Below are 22,422 nucleotides of genomic sequence, written 5' to 3'. Positions count from 1 at the left end.
TATATATATATATATATATATATATATGTCTTCACTGACTTCCAATTGAAATTTAGCATTTCCTTGAATTATTTAAAAACATTATTCTGGTGAGTCCAAAGGCTTCAACTGACTTCCAAAGGAGTCCACAGCCCCCCAGAAAAACATTTAATAATCCCTGGTGTCAAGTGTTTAAAAAAAAAAAAAAAAGGCAAATGAAAACTTAAGAACTCCTCATCTTGGCTAACACCTTCGTCTTACAGATAAGGAAACAGGCTATTCTAAGATCACACAGGTAGCAAGGAAGCAATATCAGGGTTTTTATCCCATGTTCTTAGACCCCAAATGTGTTTTCCCATCATGCCGTAACTCCTATTTCAATTTAAATGTTAATAGGATGAGAAAACCTCTAGTTATTCCTTAAGAGCAAGGTATATGTCATTGCTAGAGCTGTATCCCTTTATTGTACTTAATGTGGTCCCTTCCATAGAGTAGACACTATAAATATGTGGTGGATGAATGAATGAGTGAATGATTAACTGAAAGAATACTATTGATGCTTTTTTTATCCAAGTACGTTAGTATAAAGTCATTTAAGATGAATAATTCCAAAGCTAAAGAACTAATCTCCATAATACACAAATCACATCCTATATTAAATTATAAATTTTCACCTCTAAGCTATTTGGTCTAGGAGTTAACAGCTTAATTAAATTCAGTAAACTTGAATTAAGTACCTATTTTGTGCAGTTTTGTGCGAGGATTGATAATAAAGATAAAACAGGAAAGAGGATTTCCCCTCTTCTCCAACACTCTCTTCCCAGGAAGTTAAAATTTTGGAGGAAAGACTTGGACAAATGACAGTGAAACCAGGGAAAATACAGTAGGTACAACAGAAATATCATTTTCAGGTATATGTACTGGAGGGGCGTCAGTAGAGAGTGCTTAAGAAGGCTCTGCAGTGGGGATACCACCTTAAGGTAAACCTGAAAAGGAAGGAATTTTATTAGGCACAGATGGAGAAAGGGTAGGAGAAGGCATTCTAGGCATGGCAGGGAGGGGGAACAAGACACACTTTGAGAAAACAGAAGGCAGGACAAGGGTGGAGGATAATATGTGCCTATATGAAATAAGCTTAGAAAGGGAGGCTTGTGCCAGAGAGGGAAGAAAGAGGCTTGTGCCAGAGAGGGAAGAAAGAGCCTTAAGAGAAGAAATTTGTGCGTTCAAAACTAAATACATGACATAATATAATAGTATGATGTGATATAATTAATATAATATATGTGATATAACATCATGATGCAATATAATATGATTATGTGATATAATGTGGTCCATGATAATATATAGTATGGTGTGATATAATTATTATCAGATGATATACCATATGATTTAATTAATGTAACATTAATTAAACTTTGGAGAATGAGTAAAGGATTTTAGTAGAACCGAGCAATCCAAGTGGTATGTTAGGAAGATTACTAAGGTACAAATGTGAAGGATAGATTGGAAAAGGGATAGACTGATGGCAAGAACAATTAGGAGACTAATGCTAGTCTCTATGAAAACAAAATGAGGGCCTGAATTAGGGTTATGGCAGTGGGAAGGAATAGAAGACGACATAACAAATGTTACAGAGATGGAATAACACAGTTGGCAACAGTTTAATTGCATGTGTTAAAAAGAGATAAAGGGACTAGTGAGATGTCTCCAAGGTGGCAGACAAGCCAGGGTACAGGGGAAAGTGATGGTCCCACTAACAGGAATAAAGAAATGTTGGGAGGAGCAGCTTTTGGCTGGGAACATAGAGGAAATGTTCAGTTTTGAACTTGTTGAATCAGAGCAGTTAACAATTATATCCAGTATCTGTTTTTCTCCTTTAACCTAGGTTACTACTTGAATAAATTATAGTGTGGATTCCTTTCCTATACGAGATGGATTTAGGTAACAACTGAGATCCCTTCCAATTCTAAAAATTCTGTAATTTTGGGAGTCACCAGAGATGCTAAGGGTGCCCTAACTGGGTCTGTGCTGTAAGCAGAGACTGACTACAGGAGAAGGGAAAAAAGGAAGTTGAAAGGAAGAACCAAGAGAGAAAACAAAGCAGTGAAAGAGAGAGAAAAGCTTGTAGGAGGGTCCTTTGAGAACAACAGCCACCTCCCAAGCTTAGATTATTTGCCGAGTTTCTATCAAAGAATGGCTGTTGTGCCAGTATGTGTCTCTAGCAATCTAGTACTTTAAAAAGTTAAAGACCTGCAAGTCCTGCTATTTGAGTAAGCCAATATACCAGATTTCAAATAGCTGCAACTGAAACTTGGTATCCTAGGTAAGGAGGCTTGATTGAACAACTATATAATGATTCTGACTTACGTCAAAACAAAGATGGCATTTACAACCGCCCTTGTGACAAAAATGTGGGTAGTATTCCCGACATCTAATAAATTAGCCTTTTCTTTTTCTAAGCATCATAGAGGAGGGCCCTAGACTGGAAAAGAGGAAAGACCCAGGCCCAAAGTGAGCTCCTGACACTCGGTATCTGAGCCTCAGTTTCCTCACGGGAAAAAGGGGGGTAACTTTCTTCTCAGGGTTATTGTAAGGATCAAATGTGTCTATAAAACTTTGCAACCTTTAAAGTGCTTTATAGATAATTAGTGTTTGATTGCCTAGACTTGCACCCTCCCCCTTGGTCCTTTCCACCTACAAACTAAACCTGTACACAGATACTCATTGAATGCCGTGCTAGCTGACAGATTTAGCATGAATCAATTACCCATTTGATATAGTGTGCTGTCCCACAGTTTAAATCTGCAGTGAGAACATTGGCCTCCTCCCATCAGTGTCACTTACTTCAAATGCTAATTCTTGTGAAGCAAAACAAGGTATGGATCACAACCTGCTTTTTTAGTTTGTCTTTCCTTGGTTGGTTGGGTTTTTGTTTATTCATTTGTTTTTCCAGAGTTAATTTTGTTTCACTTCTTTATATTTTCCAGTGTAGAGAATCTATCCAGTTGAATGACCTTAAGTCAGAGGTATCGCCGCGGATTTCAGCAGAGGATCTGATTGACCTATGTGAGCTGACTGGCACGGGCCATTTCAAAACACCTACCAAGAAAGCCAAATCCAGTAAACCCAAGCTGCTTGTGGTTGACATACGGAACACTGAAGAGTATCCTTTAATCTTGATCGAGGGCTTAAAAGAGAAGAGAGCCCATTTCACAGACGTGGCTTCCTTTCTGTTCATCTTTATGCATTCCATTCACTGAAGAATATTGGGACCGGGGGCACACTTCAGTTCTGTTCTTAGAGTGCCAAAGTTTGGCGGGGGGGGGGGGGGGGGGGGAAGGGAAGAAGCAGGAGGCTGGGCCTGCCAGGTCACAGAGCTCTTAGTAAGAACAGAACCACTCTGTTTTTACAGAAAATGAGCCTTGGTAGCACACTGGGTTGCAGGCTGTGAGATAGCACTGACTCCATGCTATTTTGGAATCAGGTGGAAGGTGAGGATTTGTGAATGGGTAATCAGGCAGATCATCTCTTGTGATGATCTCATTTCGAGAAATTTTTGCCATTTTCATTGAAAAATAATTTCCAGTGAAATACTTCTCAAGGCCAGGCTATTTGCCCTAAAATATATATATGAAAGTATCCCATGGCTTCTCAGGGAGTCAGTCCGAAAGTCAGGGATGGAATGGATAGTATCCAGGGGAAAAAAAAATTGAGGCCTTTCTATCCGATGTGTCTAAATTGCCTAGACTTCCATGGGATTCCAATTTTTGAAAAGAAACCACATTCCTGCTATGATATTCTAAAATGAAGCATATGGCTTTGGAGAATCCAAGTTACAGCCTAGTAAGTCTTATTTCTTCCTGATCCTCTTTTCTCTTGTGACCTTGAAGTGCATTACCCATGTTTCAAGTTTTCAATGCCAGCTTGTTACAGTTTTCCCTAAGTGACACTCCTACGTTGACTGTCTTATTTTACTCCTTTAATTTTCCTTATTAATTGATCCCTCCAGTCCTTAGTTATTTTTGTTACTCTTCTCATTTTTAATTTTCTATTCATCAGTGATCGTTAATTGAATTGATTGGATACTGGGGAAAAAAAACCAAAAATTTAATTGTAAGCATTTCTCTGAACCTGAGCATATACACTTCATATATGTACATTGGCCCTTTCTTATCCCTGATTTCTTTATTTTATGCCCTTCATCCTCTGTTTTAGAAGTATTGGGACATAGTGAAAGAAAGATTATCCTCAGAGTTAGGACAACCATGATTCAAATTGCTCCTCTAACATGTAGAGGTTCTGTGACCCTAGAAAAGTCACCTAACCTCTCAGGGCACCCATGTGACTCTAAGAATGGAAATAACAGAATAGTTGCTAATAATTTGTATGTGGGAATAAAACTATGGTAGAACAGTGAAATCACATATATCCAAAAAACAATCAACAACCCCTTCCCCTTTGCTCATGGCTCCATTTTCATCTTATGTCAGCTTCTATTGGTTCATCCTTTCCCTTTGCATAAAAAGGAAACCCTTGGCTTGGCAATTTTCCTTTATAGGCTTTAGGGAAGATTGACAGGGATGGAAATATCAAAGATGTTTATCATTTCAGAGTTGAAAAGAGTCTTCAGAGACCTTCTCCTATGATCCCTACCTGAAAAAAATTATTCCCTCCATGATCACCAGGGCCATCCAAACTCTACTTAAGGACAATAAATGAAAGGGAAGCCCACTCCATCCCAAGATGGCCCATTGTACGTTTGGACAACTCTAATTACTAATAAGTTTCTTTCCACCAAGCCTAAATTTGTTCCTCTGAAACTTTCGTACATATTTCCTAGTTCTGCTTTCTAGAACCAAACAGAAAACATTTAATCCCTCTTACACATGACTGCTTTTTGGAAATTTGAAGATATCATGTGCTCCTTAAGTCTTTTCCAGGCTAAATATCATTAGTGCCTTCAAACAATCTTTTTTTTTTTTTTAATTCCAAACCACACTAGGCTATGTGTTAATAAGCCCTGGACATACAAAGAAAGGTCCTTGCCTTCAAGTGGGGACAACATACAAGTAAATGCATATATATATACACATTTACCATGTAAATGGAAGATAATCCCAGAGGGGCAGCTCATGCAGTGGGGGGATTGGGAAAGGCTTCCTGCAAAAAGACAGAACAGAATGTGGGCTGAGTCTGGAAGGAAGCAAGGAGCCAGAGCATTGAAGGCTTGGGAGATGGGCCCCAAAAATTCACCAAAATGTCTTATTCAGGGAGCAACAAGGAGGCCAGCATCCCTAAAGGAGAGGTAGCATGGGAAGGGTACGAAAGCCAAGCATCAGATTTTAGATTTGATCCTGGAGAGTTAGACCTGAATTTTAAGAAGATCACTTTGACTGTAGGTGGATGATGGATGACAGAGGCCAGGAGACCAACCAACCGCTTATTGCAGTCATCTAGGACAGAGGTGGTTCAGATGTGCCTTAGGGTTATGGCACTGTCAGTGGCAAGAACAGGGATGATCCAAGAATTGTTTCCAAGGCAGCCTCCATAGGCCTTGGCAGCAGTTGGGTCTGAGGGGAGAGGTAAGGAAGGGAGTCAGCAAGATGTCTATGCTGCAAGCCTGGCCAGCTGGGAGAATGATCCTAGGGAAGTTCAGAGGAGGGGGATGCTTTGGGGAAAGGGGATGGATTTGGTTTTAGACATGTTCACTTTAAGATCTCTGTAGGATATCCTGGTGTGAGGTGCCTGATCAGAACTTAGAGATACATCTGCAGGGTATGGGTAAATCAAAGTGAAAATCATTAGCATGGAGAGGGTCACTAAGTCCATGGCAACTGGCGAGATCACTGAGTGAAACCATAGAGCAGGAGAAGAGAAAGGGCCCAGGTCAAAGCCCCAAAAGATGCCCACAAGGCCAGACCTAAAGGAGGAATCAACAAAGGAGACAACAAAGAGGAGCCGTCAGGCAGCTAAGGGAAGAACCAGGATCGAATAAGGGACCCAGAATCTAGAGACAAGAGTATCCCCAAGAAGAAGAGGATGCTCAGCAGGGTTCAGGCCTGCAGAGAGGGCCTGAAGGATGAGGATCAAGAAAAGTTCAAAAATCCTGGGCAGCTCCACAAAGCGGCTCCATTGAATGATGAGGGAGGGAGCCAGACTTCAGAGAGATAAAGAGAGAGCAAGAAAAAGAAGTGGAGGCACCCAGTGTAGCCAAGGAAATTAGCTGGGAAAGGGAGGAGACATCTGAAGGATAAAAACTAGCAGGGATGGACAGATTTGGGGGGAGGGGAGAGGATGGGGCAGCAACAAGGAAAGGCTATTGAGAGAGGAGGGGTGATAGAGGAACCAGTCTGCTGGAGAACCCAGGGCACAGTCTAAGTTTCCATTGAGGCCAAAGGGAAGATAGTAGACAGTGGGACCATGGTGAGAAGACCACAGGAAGATTTCCAAGCAGGTAGGACTTGGGGGATCTGTTAGCCTCAGAGTTCACTCCGCTCTAGATCTGAGTTCCTGGGATCCCGGCTTAAGTGACTTGTCCAAGGTCGTCCAGATAATGACTGTGAGGCAGGACTAGAACTCAAGTCTACTGGGTTTTTTTTTCTACTCTGCCACAATTGCCTCAATAACCCCAAGAATGCATAAATGGGTCCCCTCTGAAGCTGCATCCCTAAGTTCCCCAATAATTCACTTTCTTGGTAGATGGGTGGCACAGCAAATAGACACCCTCCTTGGCATCAAGAAGGCTCATCTTCATGGGTTCAAATCTGGCCTCAGATGTTTCCTAGCAGTATGACCCTGGGCAAGTCATTTCACCCTGCTTGCCTTGGTTTCCTCATCTGTAAAACGGCTAGAGAAGGAAGTGGCAAACCACTTCAAGTATCCTTGCCAAGAAAACTCCAAGCAGTGTTGGACAGGACTTAAATGACTCAACAGCAACAAACATTCCCACTCTGGGCATAGAAGATATAGAACCGTGACCCCAGGTTTGTTTCTTTTCTCCTTTGAGCCCTGGAAGGTGACAGCCAGACTCCACCTTATTCTTTCGTTCTTGCTTTTCTAAAATTCCCAGTATCTAATCCCTGGCTTAGCTCATACTGAGGAACAGAGTAGATGCTTGTTGGTTGATTGACACAGGCAGACTCCACCTTACCTTCTATTAAGAGGTGAATACTTTTAGGAATGGAAACAATTAAGCCTCATTTGTCATTCATTCTGTCATGCAAGTGAATTATCAAAACCTCTCCCAAGAATGTTTTGGTACAAGAAGCAGCCTATACTGGCAGGATACTGGACCCAGAGCCAAGAAGACCCAGTTTCAGAACCTACCTCAAACACTTCCCATCAGTGTGATCTTGAATGAGTCCCTTAATATCTCTATGCCTCAGTTTCCTCAAATATAAAACAAGAGGGGTCAGTAAGACCCCTTCCAGCTCTAAATCTGAGATTCTATGATAAAAGGAAAGGAGAGAATAAGAACATTCAAGACTTGAAATGGGATGGAACAGGAGACTTCAGAAGGGAAGACCAGGGCTATTGCTTCATTTCTGGGTTTTGCCTATGACCCCTTCTAGCTCCCAGCCCTATGCTCTTCCCTCAGTCTATGCCTCCCAAATTGCTCTGGCTCCCTACTGCCCAGTTCTCACCTCTTCTTTGCTATAAATGCATTGAAACTTGACTATCCAGGACTGAACTCCAGCTCCTATATGGGCTGTTCCAAAAGTCTCTGTGAAATTGTAAGTCATTAAAGCTTACTAAGTAAGACTTTTGGAATACCTTGTGTTTATGCAGAGGGAGCAGCCTTACCCTGGGCTCTAGATGTGCAAGGAAGCAAATTAGTCTTGTCTTGCTCTGAGATGTAGAAAGCTAAGATTCTTGGTGAGTCATTGCTCCTTAATTAAGGAGTAGAGGGGAGTGATATTATAATGGATTTTTGGATATGGTATACCTCTTCCTTTAAGCTCTACTTTACTTTGTGTCTTAATCTTTTCTGTCTCTTTTTACTATGTTTCTTCCACAAGTGGTTTACGTCTGATGAATGTTATTTTTTGGGGGGGAACCATAGCGGATGACACAGGGTGAGGTGCAAGTTTCCTCCCACTGTCCCTAGTGTTTTGACATTGGTTGACACCCCACATACCATGGTTAGACTGCTAGCTGCTCTGATCCGGAGCTGATTTAAGAAATGCTTAGAGCATTACCACTTTCCCTGGAATCTACTGATTAGAAAAATAATTAAAGAAAATGGCTATTAAGAAAAGAGAAGAAAGAATTTCTTCTCAAACCCTCACTCTCCCTCAGTTGCCTTCTGACCCTTAAATAACTAGATCAGAAATATTATCATAATCCCAATAAAGTCACAATGAAATTTATAATGCCATTGACATAGAAACTGAAAACCACTTGTTTCCTTCTGCATTATCTGTATTATATTGTATGATATTCTGGAAAAGCCTAGGCAGCCATAGACCTGAAGAGGCGATCTCAGACATTTACTCACTGTGTTACCTTAGAGAAGTCACTTAACTTTTGTTTACCTCAGCTTTCTCAATTGTAAAATATAGATAATACTAATGCTCACCTCCCAGGGTTGCTGTGAGGATAGAATGAGATGATATTTGTAATGCTACCTATTACATCTAAAGCCACAGAGATCATGTTTTTCTTTTTTGGCTTTTGTTCATTGTGTGTGTGTGTGTGTGTGTGTGTGTGTGTGTGTGTGTGTGTGTGTGTGTGTGTGTGTTCTTCCACTCTGCCATTAGATAAAAGTTCTCTTATCACTCAGTTCCTTGTAGTTGAGATTTCAGGAGCTTTCTCGTCTCAAATTTAATTTAATTTTCCAACTGTATTCCAATGGGAAATGGGGCTCTCGATTTGGTAGTAAACTATTTTCTGGGTACTCTGTGGCCTCAAAATTATGTTACTTTGTGACTTAGTAGACAGTCTGCTATATGAGAAGAGTTTTTCATCTTTTTTCTCGTCTCTTAAGTGTAGTTTTCCCCAGTATTTGTCTAATCAGCAGATCCCGTTTTCCAGGGACACTGGTGATGCTCTAAACATTACTTAAATCAGCTCAGGGTCAGAGCAAGCTGGCCATCTAACTATGGTAAATGAGCTGTCAACCCATGTCAAAACATTAGTGACTGTGGGAGGAAACCCACCCCTCGCCCTGTGTCATCCAGTCGCCTGAAAAGAAGTACATCAGTACTTTTTGTTGTTGTTGTTTAGTCGTGGCTGATTCCTCCTCATCCCACTCTGGGGTTTCTTGGCAAAGATACTAGAGTGGCTTACCATTTTATTTTTAAATAGCCTTTCATATGAGAGTTATATTAGATCTTCCTAGACCATGTTATGGTTTCCATGCCCAAAGGCGTCTCCCACAATAGACTGAGTCATCGTTAGGAATCCAAAGAAAAATTTACGTGAGTGAGGGCAGGTATTTCCTAATTTGGTTAAATGTATAACTTCTCTCCAAATAGTAGCCAAAGGGAAATGTGAACACCTGCCCAGATTCCCTCCCTCTCCTTCGATCTCTTTGTTTTTCAGGAAGGACAATTCATAGAAAGAACACAGGTTGTCATCACAATACCTACTCAAGAAAGCAAAATTGCTTTAAGTAAAACAAGCTGTTCATTTATCTAAACACATGCATTAGCTCAGCATTATTCAGAAGGATGCTTAGAATATAATTTGTTCCCTCCTGTAAAATAGGGACATCCAAATGGATGTGAGTTTTGAGCAGTTTTAGAAAACAAACAATTGGTTGTAAATTGTTCAATTATTTTATATCTACTATGTAATCAGTGCATAGAAAGGCAAGATTTCTTTGCAAGATAAAATTGTAGAAAGGTCTAAGTGCTTTATCTTTGTGTATCACATATTCTCGGGCAAAGGCTGGCCTAGACTAAATTGCAGTTTCTGTTTACTGTCTCAGAATTCGGTAAAATCAAAGAAAGGAAAAGGCCTTTGGGTTTATTGCATAGGGTTACTTTTAGTTGTTTGTTGGTGCTCAATCATTTTTCGGTTGTGTCCAACTCTTGGGACCCCATTTGGAGTTTTCTGGGCAAAGATACTAGAGTGCCTGGCCCTTTCACATCCCTTCTACAACATGGGGGTCAGGGGCTTGGTGCCCCTGCCATCTTAGAAAGTCCTGACAAACCTTTTTGGCCCTCTCTTCTTACCAGAAAAGAAGTCTGATTTTTCTTCCTTTTTCTTTTATGGGGTGTTTACCTTATTGTAAAGTTTGGTTAAGTATTTGGTCATAGGCTACATGTAGGTCAGTGTTAAGCTATTTCTAGTCTTTGTCATCTGCAGGCTTTTGCATTCTTTTTGCAAACTTTAGCTTTTTACTTAGCCTTGAAAAGAAACTGTATATATATATATATTTATGATGTTAAAAGAAAATATACCATACATGCACTTTATGCATTTTTGAGTTTCTAAACCTTTTCTGGCCTTTGCGTGCCATCTGCAACGTCTATAAATCTCCCCCCCACAAAATTCCCACTTAATTTCTTATGCTGACCAGCAATATATCAAAGCCATGACATACATACATACATACCTATCTATATACATATATGTGAACATAAATATGGCTTAAAAATGTTTATTGAATTGATAGCTTTCCTTTTCCTTTGAGAAAAATATTATCTCTGCTCAGAGATAGGAACTGCTGCATGTGGTAACCACTTTGGGCCTCCATAGTTATAGTGAGAGCAGAGGGTTGGTGGAGAATAGAATCTAAGAGTAAGGCAAGGCGGCCCATTTAGTAGTACTTTAATATGGCTGCTAAGATTATATTGAGAGTTGCATTTTTATAGTCAATTTAAGTACTTCAAAACTGCCTGTAAATCTTAAAATGATCTCTGAGCCCTCAAAGCTATTACACTTCCAGCCTAGAGTCAATTAACTGGTGAAATGATAGTTTGGGCTGATTTTTTATTGACTGAATTGGCCAAATCAACCAGTGTTTTGACTTTGTATAGTCAGAGCAAATCAAAATACAGTGTCTTATTTTCCAACTCATCTCCTATTTTAGCATATTTTGGGGGCAGAATTGAAAGGTTCATCTCTCCTGTCTACAAAATGATTCAATTATAAAGATCTTAATCCATTGAAGTCTGTTTTAAGACTTCTCTAATATCTAAATACTTCTATTCTGATACATTCTAAGTAAAACTGTAAAATTCTTGTAGTTTAAAAAAAATGTATTTGACCATTAATCTTCACAGACTAACCCCTGGTCCTTGCCAAGATAAATCCGTGTAATTAAACTCAGAGATCAGTGGGACTTTTCCAAGCTGTTTAAGAAGTGGCTATAAATTTGGTATTTGTGTAGTCTTGAAATAATTCCATTTTCCTTTTGCCAGAATTTCTACTTTCTTTACAATAGGATCAAAGAAACTCTCCTCACTCATCATCATTCTCCCAAAGGTAAATTAATTTTGATTTGTGCTAACAGTCAATGTCCCAAATGTTTCATATTCCTCTTGTATCATTTTCAGTTTTTTACTGTTCTTTTGCTGGCCATTTAAAAGGGAAGTCATTGTCTATTATATCTTTCACATATCCATATAAGGAAACCATTCCTTTCTCTTCCTAGGTTTTTTCATAAAAGGGACATTTTAAAACCAGGTTCATCAATTTAGAGCTGGAAGAAATCTTTAGAGGACACCTACTCTGCTTTTATCCATTCATTTTGTACATGGAGAAATTCAGAATGAGAAGCCACATAACATGTGGAGTACTGGGCTGGAAGTCAGGAAGTCTTTTTGCCCTTAAAACATTCAGTCTATGTCATCCTGGGCAAGTCACTTTCTCTGGGGCTCAGTTCTGAATCTACTTCTAAGTTTCTTTCCAATTCTGAATCTAAGGTGGGTCCTAGGGTAGGTCCCCCAGAGTAAGTGACAGAACCAGCACCAGAACTCATATCCTCTGATGCCAGATCCAACATATTGTTCATGTTGGTTCTGCTTTCTTAGCTTCCTACCACCATTTTAATCTGACTCTAAAGTGATTGAAATTCATGTAAATAATCACCTAGATTCGAAGCCTTAAAATCATCATTGAATTCCCCTTCTCGGACACCCATGACAGTATATAAATCATGTGAATTGTAGTCACAGGTGAGCTGGAGCCCACTTGAACCAACTTGCAAGAGCTGATTGTTAAATTTTCAGGATAAGCAAAGACTCTTTAGAAATTACTACAAAAGAGGATTTGATTCATTGCTTTGTAGATTATCTTGACTTAAAGTGATGGAGAAAACATTGATAATCATATTAAACTTTAAAAGTATACTTTTTCCCCCAGAGAGTCTGTTGTTAAACATTTATCCAGAACAGTAGTGAATTTGTAGCTATCACAAAATTTTATGTAAGGGATCCTGGAGGTCATCTAGTCCATCTCTCATTTTGAGATAGATGAACCTCTTCTATATTGGCCTTGGTAATTCTTTCTATAACATCCCAGTATGTTCTCTGCTTGAAATTCCCAGTAATAGGAGCATTCACTTCCTAATGAGACAGACCTCTCCATCTTTACACTACTCTAGTTGTTAGGAATTTCTTCAAAATCTTCCAAGGGGAGGACCACATAGAATCACTATATCTTAAGGACAGTCCTCTCATCTTCCCCATTGTTTTTTCTTCTCCAAGATAAACATCCCTCTTGGCTTTGACTGGTCTTCCTCAGTTATCAAGTAAGATTGATTCTACCTCCACAGCCTCTCTTATTATCCCCTGATCAGACTAGTTGTCCTTCTCTGAATGAGCTCCATCTTGTTGAGATCTCCCTCCTAAAGTAGGGTACCCAAAACTGAACAGTTGGCCATAGTCCAGCCCAAGCAGATTACCACGAGATTTACAGTCTCCCATATTCTGTTCTCAGAGCTGAAGGTAACATTAGCTTCTTGGCTGCCATACCACAGTGTGGATTCTTGTAGACTTCCCAATCCATTGGAAACCCCAGATCCTTTTCATTTATACTCTTTCCTGATCACCTCTCTCTAACACGACATATATGAAGTTGTTGTTGTTTTTTTAAACCAAAGTGTAGGACTTTACATTTATCTTTATTAAACTTAATAATCTTATTGAATGCAGCCTGTCGGTTCTTTTGGAATCTGATCCTGTCATCCAGCATGTTAATTATCCCTCCTAGCTTCTTATTATCCCCAAACCTGATAAGCATACTGACTGTAAACATGTGTGAGTGCACTTGAACAAGTCCAGCCTTAGGGATAACTTCTGCAGTAAGTGGAAGTCCTTACTACCCCTAAAAGTACAGTCTCACTTGGAGTGAAAATTGCCTAATGATTTTTGATCAATTGTTTTTAGTTATATCTGATTCTTCTTGACCCCATTGGGGATTTTTTTTGGCAAAAATACTGGAGTGGTTTGCCATTTTCTTCTTTAGCTCATTTTATAGATGAGGAAACTGAGGCAAACAGTTAAGTGACCTGGCCAGAGTCACATAGCTAATAGGTGGATGAGGCCAGATTTAAACTCAGGGCTTCATGCCCTTAGGCCTGAGCCCTCTCCTCTGTGTCACCTAGCTGTACAGCTATACAAAAGGGCCTCCAGGGGAGTGAGCTCCTCATCAGTACCGGTCTTACTGCTACCATTTTCTTTTCTCTCCTTTATAAGCTCTTACAGTTTTATTTGTGGCCCCAACACTCCAATTAAATCGCCCTCCTCTAGATTGCCACTGATCTCTTGCTTGCCAAATCCAGTGGCCTTTTCTCCGTCTTCATGCACCTTGATCTCTCTGATGAAATGAAACTCTTAACTACCCCATCTCCTAGTTCTCTTTCTCCCTAGGTTTTTATGACTCCGAATTATACTGGTTGCTCTGCCTCGAAGGATTACTATCCGTATCCTGTCCCCCCTATCCCCATGCTCAGCTATATGGCAGAACTCAACCCTGAGCCTTCCTCTTTTTCCACATTCTTTCTTTTTGTGACCTTCTCAGTTCACACGGAGGCCCTTTTGTATAACTGTATAGCTAGGCAGTCAATTATTTGGCTATTACTAGGCATCTACTATGTACCAAGCATTGTGCTAAAGATGCAAAGACAAAAGCAAAGCAGTCCTACTCCCTAATGGAGGAGTTAGCATGTAACTAGAGAGAGAGAGAAAGGATGTATACAAAGAAGACACAAGGCAATCTTGGAGAGGAGGGGGACGCACTGACTGCTAAGGGAGGAGGTCCTAGGTTCAAATCTGGCCTCAGACACTTCCCAGCTGTGTGACCCTGGGCAAGTCACTTGACCCCCATCACCTACCCTTACCACTCTTCTGCCTTGGAGCCAATATACAGTATTGACTCCAAGACAGAAGGTAAAGGTTTAAAAAAAATTATTAAAAAAAAAAGTGGCTGAGATGACTTAAGGCTCAAAGGAAACTAGGGATTGTGAGAAGTGATAGAGGGAAGGAGAACCTTCCAAATCTGAGCGATGACCAGTGCGAAGTCAGCCACTGAGGATGGAATGTCATTTATGGAGAGCAGCAAGGGAGCCAGTGTGACTGGACCACAGAACGTCGATGGGAGTCAAGTGTAAGAAGGTTGGAAAGGCAGGATGAGACCTAGCTGTGATGCCAAACAAGGTCATCGTGGAAGTAACAGGGAGCCATTGAAGTTTATGGGGTGGAAGGGCGGGGAGGTTAGACAAGTCAGATCCATGGTTTAGAAAGATCCCTTTGGCAGCAGTGTGGAAGAGGGTCTGGAATCGAGGAGTTCTGTCTTGGACGTGTTAATGTCTGTGTGATGCTTGCAGAGATTAGCCTAGATGGTCCTGAAAACATGTTTCCACTACGTGACAGTAACGAAATAGCAAATAAATCATGTTACCATGTTAAATGATACAGGCTGTTAGGAGTTGTGTTCTTCAGTAGTAGTTCTAAATATTAGCAGTTAGACTTTCCTGGAATTCATATTGTGTGTGGTCTGATGGATACACAGGTTGTTCTGGTCCATAAACAGAAACCCTTTGGAAGGGGCTCGGGCTCAATTGGTTGAAGTCAAACCTGACGGTCTAACCTCTAGTCCTAAACACAGTTATTCTGGCTTTGGCCTGCAACCATTAGAAGTTATCTAAAAGACCGAAGCCTTTTCTAAAAATGTCATCGAACATATTGCTTGCACTGAGCCGTTTGTTCCCCTTTAGAGGAGGAGCTCTTTGAGGGCAGGCAGTGACTTTGGTCCTTTCTTTTTATCTCCACTCCAAAGTAGAGCCCTCTGCTGGTAACTAATGACGCAAACAAGCAAATTGGGCCCTCCGCTCTCTCCCCCGCTCACAGGTATAGATCCTGGGATTGTTGACATTTAGAGATACAAATAAGCGTGCCGTGATGTAGCCTCTTTCTCCCAGTCACGAAAAGCTAACGTGGCCATTACCTGCTTTTTCTCCCAATCCAGGCTGAAAACTTCAGTGGGATTTGGTAGGAATTGCTTTTAATGCCTTCCTACCTGAGATGACAGTAAAGCTGCCAGTCATGGGCATGTTGGGGCTGTCGGTTCTCCCTGTGGCCAGGAAGGCATCAGTCATTGTCTCTCTGGTGGCAACAGAGATCACCCTCCAGGTGGGTGAGCCCCTTGAGGGGGGAGTCTGCCTTTCCCCTTCCTTTTTGTCCTCTGTATCCTGCACAGAGTGGGCACTTAACACATGTTCACTGACTGACTGACTGACCATTTTCTATGCCTCCCCTGGAATTTTTTTTTAAAGCCTTAACTTCTGTGTATTGGCTCCTAGATGGAAGAGTGGTAAGGGTGGGCAATGGGGATCAAGTGACTTGCCCAGGGTCACACAGCTGAGAAGTGGCTGAGGCCGGATTTGAACCTAAGACCTCCTTTCTCTAGGCTTGACTCTCAATCCACTGAGCTACCCAGCTGCCCCCTCCCCTGGAATTCTGCTAAAGCAGCAAAGTACCTCATGGTGAAACACGCCACTGCAGAAATATGACTGCAGGTTTTTGCACACAACACTAATTTATCATCATTGCTTTGCTAACTGAAACACTTTAAAAAAAAAAGGGCAGGTTTTTGCACACAACACTAATTTACCATCATTGCTTTGCTAACTGAAACACTTTTTAAAAAAAAAGGACATGTTACTAGTTGTACAATGCTGCTTAATAAATGCAGGCACTATCTCTGGCAAACTGATTTAAGACTGACTACTAAAGATCAATTCTCTAGGCTCCTCGAGGTTGTCAGGTTCTTAATTTGTGGTGTGGAAAGCTTTGATTTGAAGGTCCTTATTTGCCCAAACTAAAAGTACTGTCAAAGTAATTATGTACTGGACACAGAATAACTGTTGTTTGTGGAAACTACCATTTTTTTTTTTATTTTGCATGTTGAGTGTGTCAAAACCTTTAAACTCTCCTTGCTGATGAAACCCAAAAAGGGATATATCAGTCAACATTAATTCTTAGCCTCTTCTAAATTAGGTTGACTAAGCAAGCCATGGCCACCAGGATGTTGGAATCACTCTTATCTCCTTTTGATATTTCCTGAAGTTTTGTGATGCTTTTTCTCATGAAAATATGAAATACATTTATTCCCTCCCTTCCTCCCCCCCAAAAAATGAAGACTTGAAAATGATCCATTATCACACTACTACTAGGGAAAATAGCGGCAAATTTAGACCACCCTACCACCACCATCACACATATACACACACATACGAACAAAAATGAAAAAAAAGAAGCCCAGTCCAAACAGAAAGAGTAACATTCAATGTTAAAAAATGAAATCTGGCCCAGGAAACAATGGGAGGCAACAAGGGAAACATCAAGTCAAGAAAAATCATTGGCAATTTGTTCTGTCTCCTTTTAGACAAGTGACTAAACGAGATGTTCTTATGGACTCTCTTCTGCCATTTTCTTTATAAAACTTGACTATGTATTCTGGTTTTTTAAAACGTGTATGAATAAATATCCTAATGACATGATTCAGATTGGTGAGGGGAGACAAAGCGAGATACCAAGGGTCTTTTGAATAAGTTTATTGAACAAGCTTTGATATAGTTTGAGGAGGAAAAAAACACACGTGGAAGCTCTCAGTGAGATTGCCACTAGAAAAACAAAAGAGCTTTTGTGCTAACTCAGGTGAAGATGAGTCTGACTCAAAAGGAGGAAAGGCTTCCATTGATACCTAAAGCATCATTTCAGGTTTTCAGCAAAGAGAGCTAGTTAAGGAAAAGAAGAAAATTCATTATAATTACATTTGATGACTATAAAGATGCATCGTGGGAAACAATCCCAGAGTGCTTCCAGCATTCTTCCTTTTGTACTTTGTAGATCTCAGGTGGTCAATGAGAAATGCTGTGATGGTCTGCATAGTGCAGAAATACAGGTGCTAGCAAATCCCATGACTGTCTCTGAAACAAAAGGCATGCTGCCCACTTTTCAAAGGAAGATAATTTTAAAAAGGAAGAGTCAGTAGAGAGAATAACAGAGAAAAAAATGGAAGCGTCCCCAGTAGACTGGCAGTAGTGGGTGCTCTGTAAGAGACCTGGCACTTGAGTACTGTTTTAGTACTCATGCTACTCAACAGCAGGTATTTCCATAAAACTTCTAGAAGTCTCTAAACATTGTTCTCTGAGGAATTTCCTGTTTCTTTGGTCAATTATTTGCTTCTTTTTGTCTCAAACTGAAATATCAAATCAAATCCACCAGCATTTATTAGACTATTACTATGTGCCGGGCTCTAGTTGGCATATCAAAGAGGGCAGAAGTAATCCTTGCCCTCAAGAAACTTTTATTATAATAGGGAAGATCACCTGTAAATGAATAAGCAGATACAAATTAGATGAAAAGTAATCTCAGAAGGGAAGTATAGTATGTGGGAGGACTGGGAAAGACTTCAACAGATGATAGGATATGAGCTAAGATTTAAAGGAAGCCAGAAAACAGAGGCGAGAAGGGAAAGCATTAGAGGCATGAGGCCAGTTGAAAAGGTACACAAGCAAGAAATGTCATGTTGTAAGAAGAACAAGTTGGCAATGTCATAGGATCTCAGAGTGCATTTGTTGTGGTGGAGTCATTTAAGTCATGTTTAACTCTTCATGACCACAGTTGGAGCAAATACTAGAGGGGTTTGCCATTTCTATCTTATTTTACAGAAAAGGAAACTGAGGCAAATAGGAAACTGCCTAGGATCACACAACTAGTTTCAGAGACTGGATTTGAACTCAGATCTTCCTGACTCCAGGCCTGGCACTCTATCCACTGAGCCACCTAGCTGCCATAGAGAGAAGAGAGGGAAATAAAGTATAAGACTGGCAAGGCTGGAAGGGGCCAAGTTTTGAAGAACTTTGAAAATCAAGCAAAAGACTTTTATATTTGATCCTAAAGGTAATAGGGAGCCACTGGAATTTATTGAGTAGAGGAGTGACATGGTCAGACCTGTGCTTTAGAAAAGTCACTTTAGCAGCTATGTGAAGGATGAATTGAAGGGAAGAGATGACACGCCTTAGAGGACATATTTTCCTACAAGGTCAAAGTGCTTTGTAAAACTTAAAGCACCATATAAATAATTTTGAGCCATTTATAATTTTTCATCCTGTGTACTTCATGGTTTTGTTCTCCAAAATGTATTCAAAGTGGCCCCACCAGTCTTGAATGGGGACAACAGAACAGTTCTACTACATTTGTTCCCCTACTCTCTGCTCAAAAAGCCCTCTCCTTCCCCAATTATGCATCTCTTTGATGATTTCCCTCATGTTCTTTCATCAGTGGAAATAGGCTACAACTTCCTGGAACCTGCCTTGCCTCTGTCCATTGGTCACCTCTTCTTTGATTCTTCTAAGATTGTAGTGTCTCAAGATTTGGCCGTACTGGGATAGTATTTGTGCTAAAGAGAAGCATTATGGTGCTCAGGAACACCATGGGGTCCTAAAACTGTCATCTGGCCTTCTCTCCTCTTTGATCCAATCAGATATTATTTGCAGAGTGCTTACTTAGCACAGTGCCTGGCCCTATTTAGGTAAATAGCCTAAAAATGCTAGCTATCATCCTTATTACTAATGTATTCTCAGGTACAAATCTTAAATCGAATGTGCCATAAATATTAGGGCTGTGTGTTTATTCTGATACCTCTTTACAAATGAGGTTTTCCATCACTCATGCATGTCTGCACTCCCACCACTGAATTTTCCTTGACCTTCCCTATTCTCAGTTTTAATCGAGGCCACATTTCAGGCAGCATCAGCATTCCCTTCAACACCGCATTCACTGCTGAAGGGGAGCTCTCCCAGGGCCCTTCCACTGCCATGCTCCAGAACTTCAAAGGGAAAGTTATTGTCATTGTGGGAAATGTGGCAAAACATACAGCAGAGGTAAGTTGACCCCTGGATGACACATCCATACCTGTGAATTCTCTTCTCTCCCTGATATAGGCTTTCAGGAAGTCTGCTTCCCAAGAGTCACAAGTAAAACAAAGTTTTGAAGACAGGTTTTACTTAAAAAGAAAACTGTATTCTATTTTCCAGTATTCAGCATCAAGATGAGGAGTGGGTTTCTTTTCTACCTGCTTTCTGAATTCTCAAGGCAGGGGACTGTAACTATTGAGAGAAGACTGAACAGCAGAATTAGTTCAGCCATCATAAAAGAAGATGGACCTTGAGGGCTTGGGGAAGACCAACTCCTACAACAGGTCTCTGATGCCTTTCTGTGAAGTGGCTCAGATAATGGCAGATTGAAGATGAAACCTCAGAAGTCAGAGTTGTTCTTTATCATAGATTCAGAGATTTCTCACGGGGACACTGGAATAAAATTAACTATTCAGGAATGAGGTCTTTACGAAATGAAGATGGGCATTAACTCGTGTCTTCATCCAAGTGGCACAGTCCAGTGATGCAGACATGGTCGATGGGGGTAATTTGTATCTGGAATTCTCCTGGCCAAAGGCCATTTCAAACAAGCACAGCTTCTTCTTAGGGGCACAGGCTATGGGAAGCTTTGTCTCACATTCTTCATGTAGAACCCAATGCCCATTGGCCCCCATGATGGATCTCGTTGGCTGGGCATTACAAATGCTGATACAGGTGTACTGAACGGTATGACCCAAAAGAATTTCAGTGGGAGATGTGAGGTGACTATTTCCTTCCTTCATCCAGAAAGGTCATCCTCAGGACCCATCATCATAAACCCAACTGTTTCATGAGTAGTCATGAGTATCTCATAGAGAATATATATCCAAGTTAATGTTGCATCTTACATAAATTAGAGGAAAGAGAAGCTATAGATTGGTGTTTAGAGTGGATAGAAATGGTCTAGAAGTGAGAAAGATCAGAGTTCAGATTTTACCTCTGACACTGTATGACAAGTAATTTAACCAGTGTAAAAATAGGAAGATAATAATCACACCTACTTCCAATGTTGACACATAGATAAACTGAGATAATATTTATAAAGTGCTTAATAAACCTTAAAGCACTATATAAATGCTATTATTGTTATTATTATTATTTTATACAGAAATGTGCAAATTAGTGCAATAAGCACTCCGGCCTCTTCTTACTTTCTACTTCAGGGGATATCAATGCATTTTTCCTAAAGAGAGGTAAATAGAAGCAAGAGTATAATAACTTACAGAATGGTATTTCATGACACAGTATGGGACAATGGAAAGAATACTGGCTCTGGAATCAAAGGGCCTAGGTTCAACTACCCCCTTTTACGCTTAATAGCTGGGTGACTTTGGATATGTTACTCCTTGGACCTCAGGCTCCCCGCTTAGATTGGACAAGATGGCCTTCCAAGTCAACCAGTATTTATTAGGCATCTAGTGTATTCCAGACTCTTTGCTAAGTCCTAGGCATACAAAGAAAAGCAAGCCAAAACCAGACCTAGCCTTCTAAGAGCTCCCAATCTTATTAGGGATGAAGAACATGCATATAACTGTATGTCAACAAGATATAGCCTAGATGGGTTGTAGATCATCACCACAGAGATAAGGCACTAGCATTAAGGGGACTGGGAAAGAGTGAGATCCAAGCGGAGTTTTGAAGGAAGCCAGGAAGCAGAAATTCAGAGGGAGAGAATTCTGTAAAGATGTAAAGAGCAAATCCTGTTCAAGGAACATCAAGGAGGCTATTGTCGGCAGCTCAAAGAGTGCATGGAGAGGAATAAGGTAGAAGAACACTTGGAAAGGTAGCAAGGAACCAGGTGGCAAAAAGCTTTAAAAGCCACAAGGGTGACTTTGTATTTGATCCTTTGTGCAATAGGGAACCCCTATAGTTTATTGAGTAGAGGAGGGGGAAAGGGGCCTCCAAACCTGTGCAAATGAAAGTGTTCAGAGTCTAGTTCAGCTCGCTCTGCTTTCCAGCCCTCCACCTCTAGTTTCCTAAAGCTTGCCAGAATTTGTCATGAGACAAAGGAGCTTTCCCAAAGGTGGAGTCTGCACCTCCTCTACAGGTGGATGTCCTAGCTAGCGCAAGCTATTTGGGATGCCTTGATTTGAAGGAAGTAAAAACAATTCTGAACTGAAATCAGGCCTTGACTGCTGAGAGACGACCAGCCTGAAAAGCCTAATCAAGTGCTATGAAGAGGTGCCAGCCCTAGGCATTGTGACAACAAATTAAGATTTCAAAAGATTGCAATTGCTAAGTCCAGATTTGGGCTTGGGGATTTTTTTTGCTAGCAAGACCAGAAGCACTGATGTTCATTCTTGTGCTTTGGGCTCCTTGGAAAGTTACTTGTTTGAAAAGAAGCAAATGCAAGTCAAATGTGGTTTAATCTTTGAGAATTTACAAGTGACACAATGGCTCCTGGAAACTTGAGGAAAGAGTAAACGAGCCATTTGTTTGATAGACACCTGCAGGGAATTATAAGCACCTGTTTTCCAGGAGAATTTGGTTGGAGGCTTTGTCTTTCATAATTCAGATAGAGAGAAATTGCTCTTAAATGACCAAATGTGTTGGAAGGTAGAACTTAAAAGGCCCAGAAGGAACAGCCTGTCAGCAGACAAGCACTTACTATGTGCCAGGCTTTCTGCTAAGTGCTGGGGATACTAAGAAAAGGCAACTATGGGAATATCTACTTATTAATGTGACAGACTCAGACTCACTATAATTAGACAGTATTTGACATCATGATAATTATGCCTCTACTGCCTGCTTTGTCTAATTTAAATTGATTTCCTGTGAGGCAGGGGGACCATGGATGTTCAATCTAGTCTCTTCTTTGCTGTCTGCATGGCCCAAAGCAAGTCATTTAACTTCCAGAAGGGAGGGAGGGAGAAAGAAAAGAAAGAAGAAAGAAAAGAGAGAAGAGGGGAAAAGAGGAAGGAAGAGAGAAAAGAAAGAAGGGAAAGAGAAAATAGGAAAGAGGGAGAAAGGAAGGAAAGAGAAAGGGGATGAGAGAGAAAGAGAGAGAGGAAGGAGAGATGGGGAAGGAAAGAGAGAAGGAAAGAGACAGAGAGCACCAGAAAAAGTGA

The 22,422-nt window shown here is 40.6% G+C and overlaps 1 protein-coding gene across 1 annotated transcript in view; it reads left to right on the top strand.

Annotated features, from left to right (window-relative positions):
* Nucleotides 1–20,148, top strand: part of TBCK (TBC1 domain containing kinase) — a 262,360-nt gene extending 242,212 nt beyond the window's left edge. Inside the window, exons 24-26 of the mRNA XM_044681636.1 lie at nucleotides 2,970–3,145; nucleotides 19,162–19,321; nucleotides 19,966–20,148. Coding sequence (XP_044537571.1) covers nucleotides 2,970–3,145; nucleotides 19,162–19,321; nucleotides 19,966–20,148 — 519 coding nt within the window. The remainder of the gene's footprint in view (nucleotides 1–2,969; nucleotides 3,146–19,161; nucleotides 19,322–19,965) is intronic.
* The last annotated feature ends 2,274 nt before the right edge of the window (nucleotides 20,149–22,422 follow it).

This window comes from Gracilinanus agilis, chromosome 6 (assembly GCF_016433145.1).
Source record: "Gracilinanus agilis isolate LMUSP501 chromosome 6, AgileGrace, whole genome shotgun sequence".
Lineage (NCBI taxonomy): Eukaryota > Metazoa > Chordata > Mammalia > Didelphimorphia > Didelphidae > Gracilinanus > Gracilinanus agilis.
Note: the sequence above shows the minus strand (reverse complement) of the source record. Positions and strands in the feature narration are given on the sequence as shown.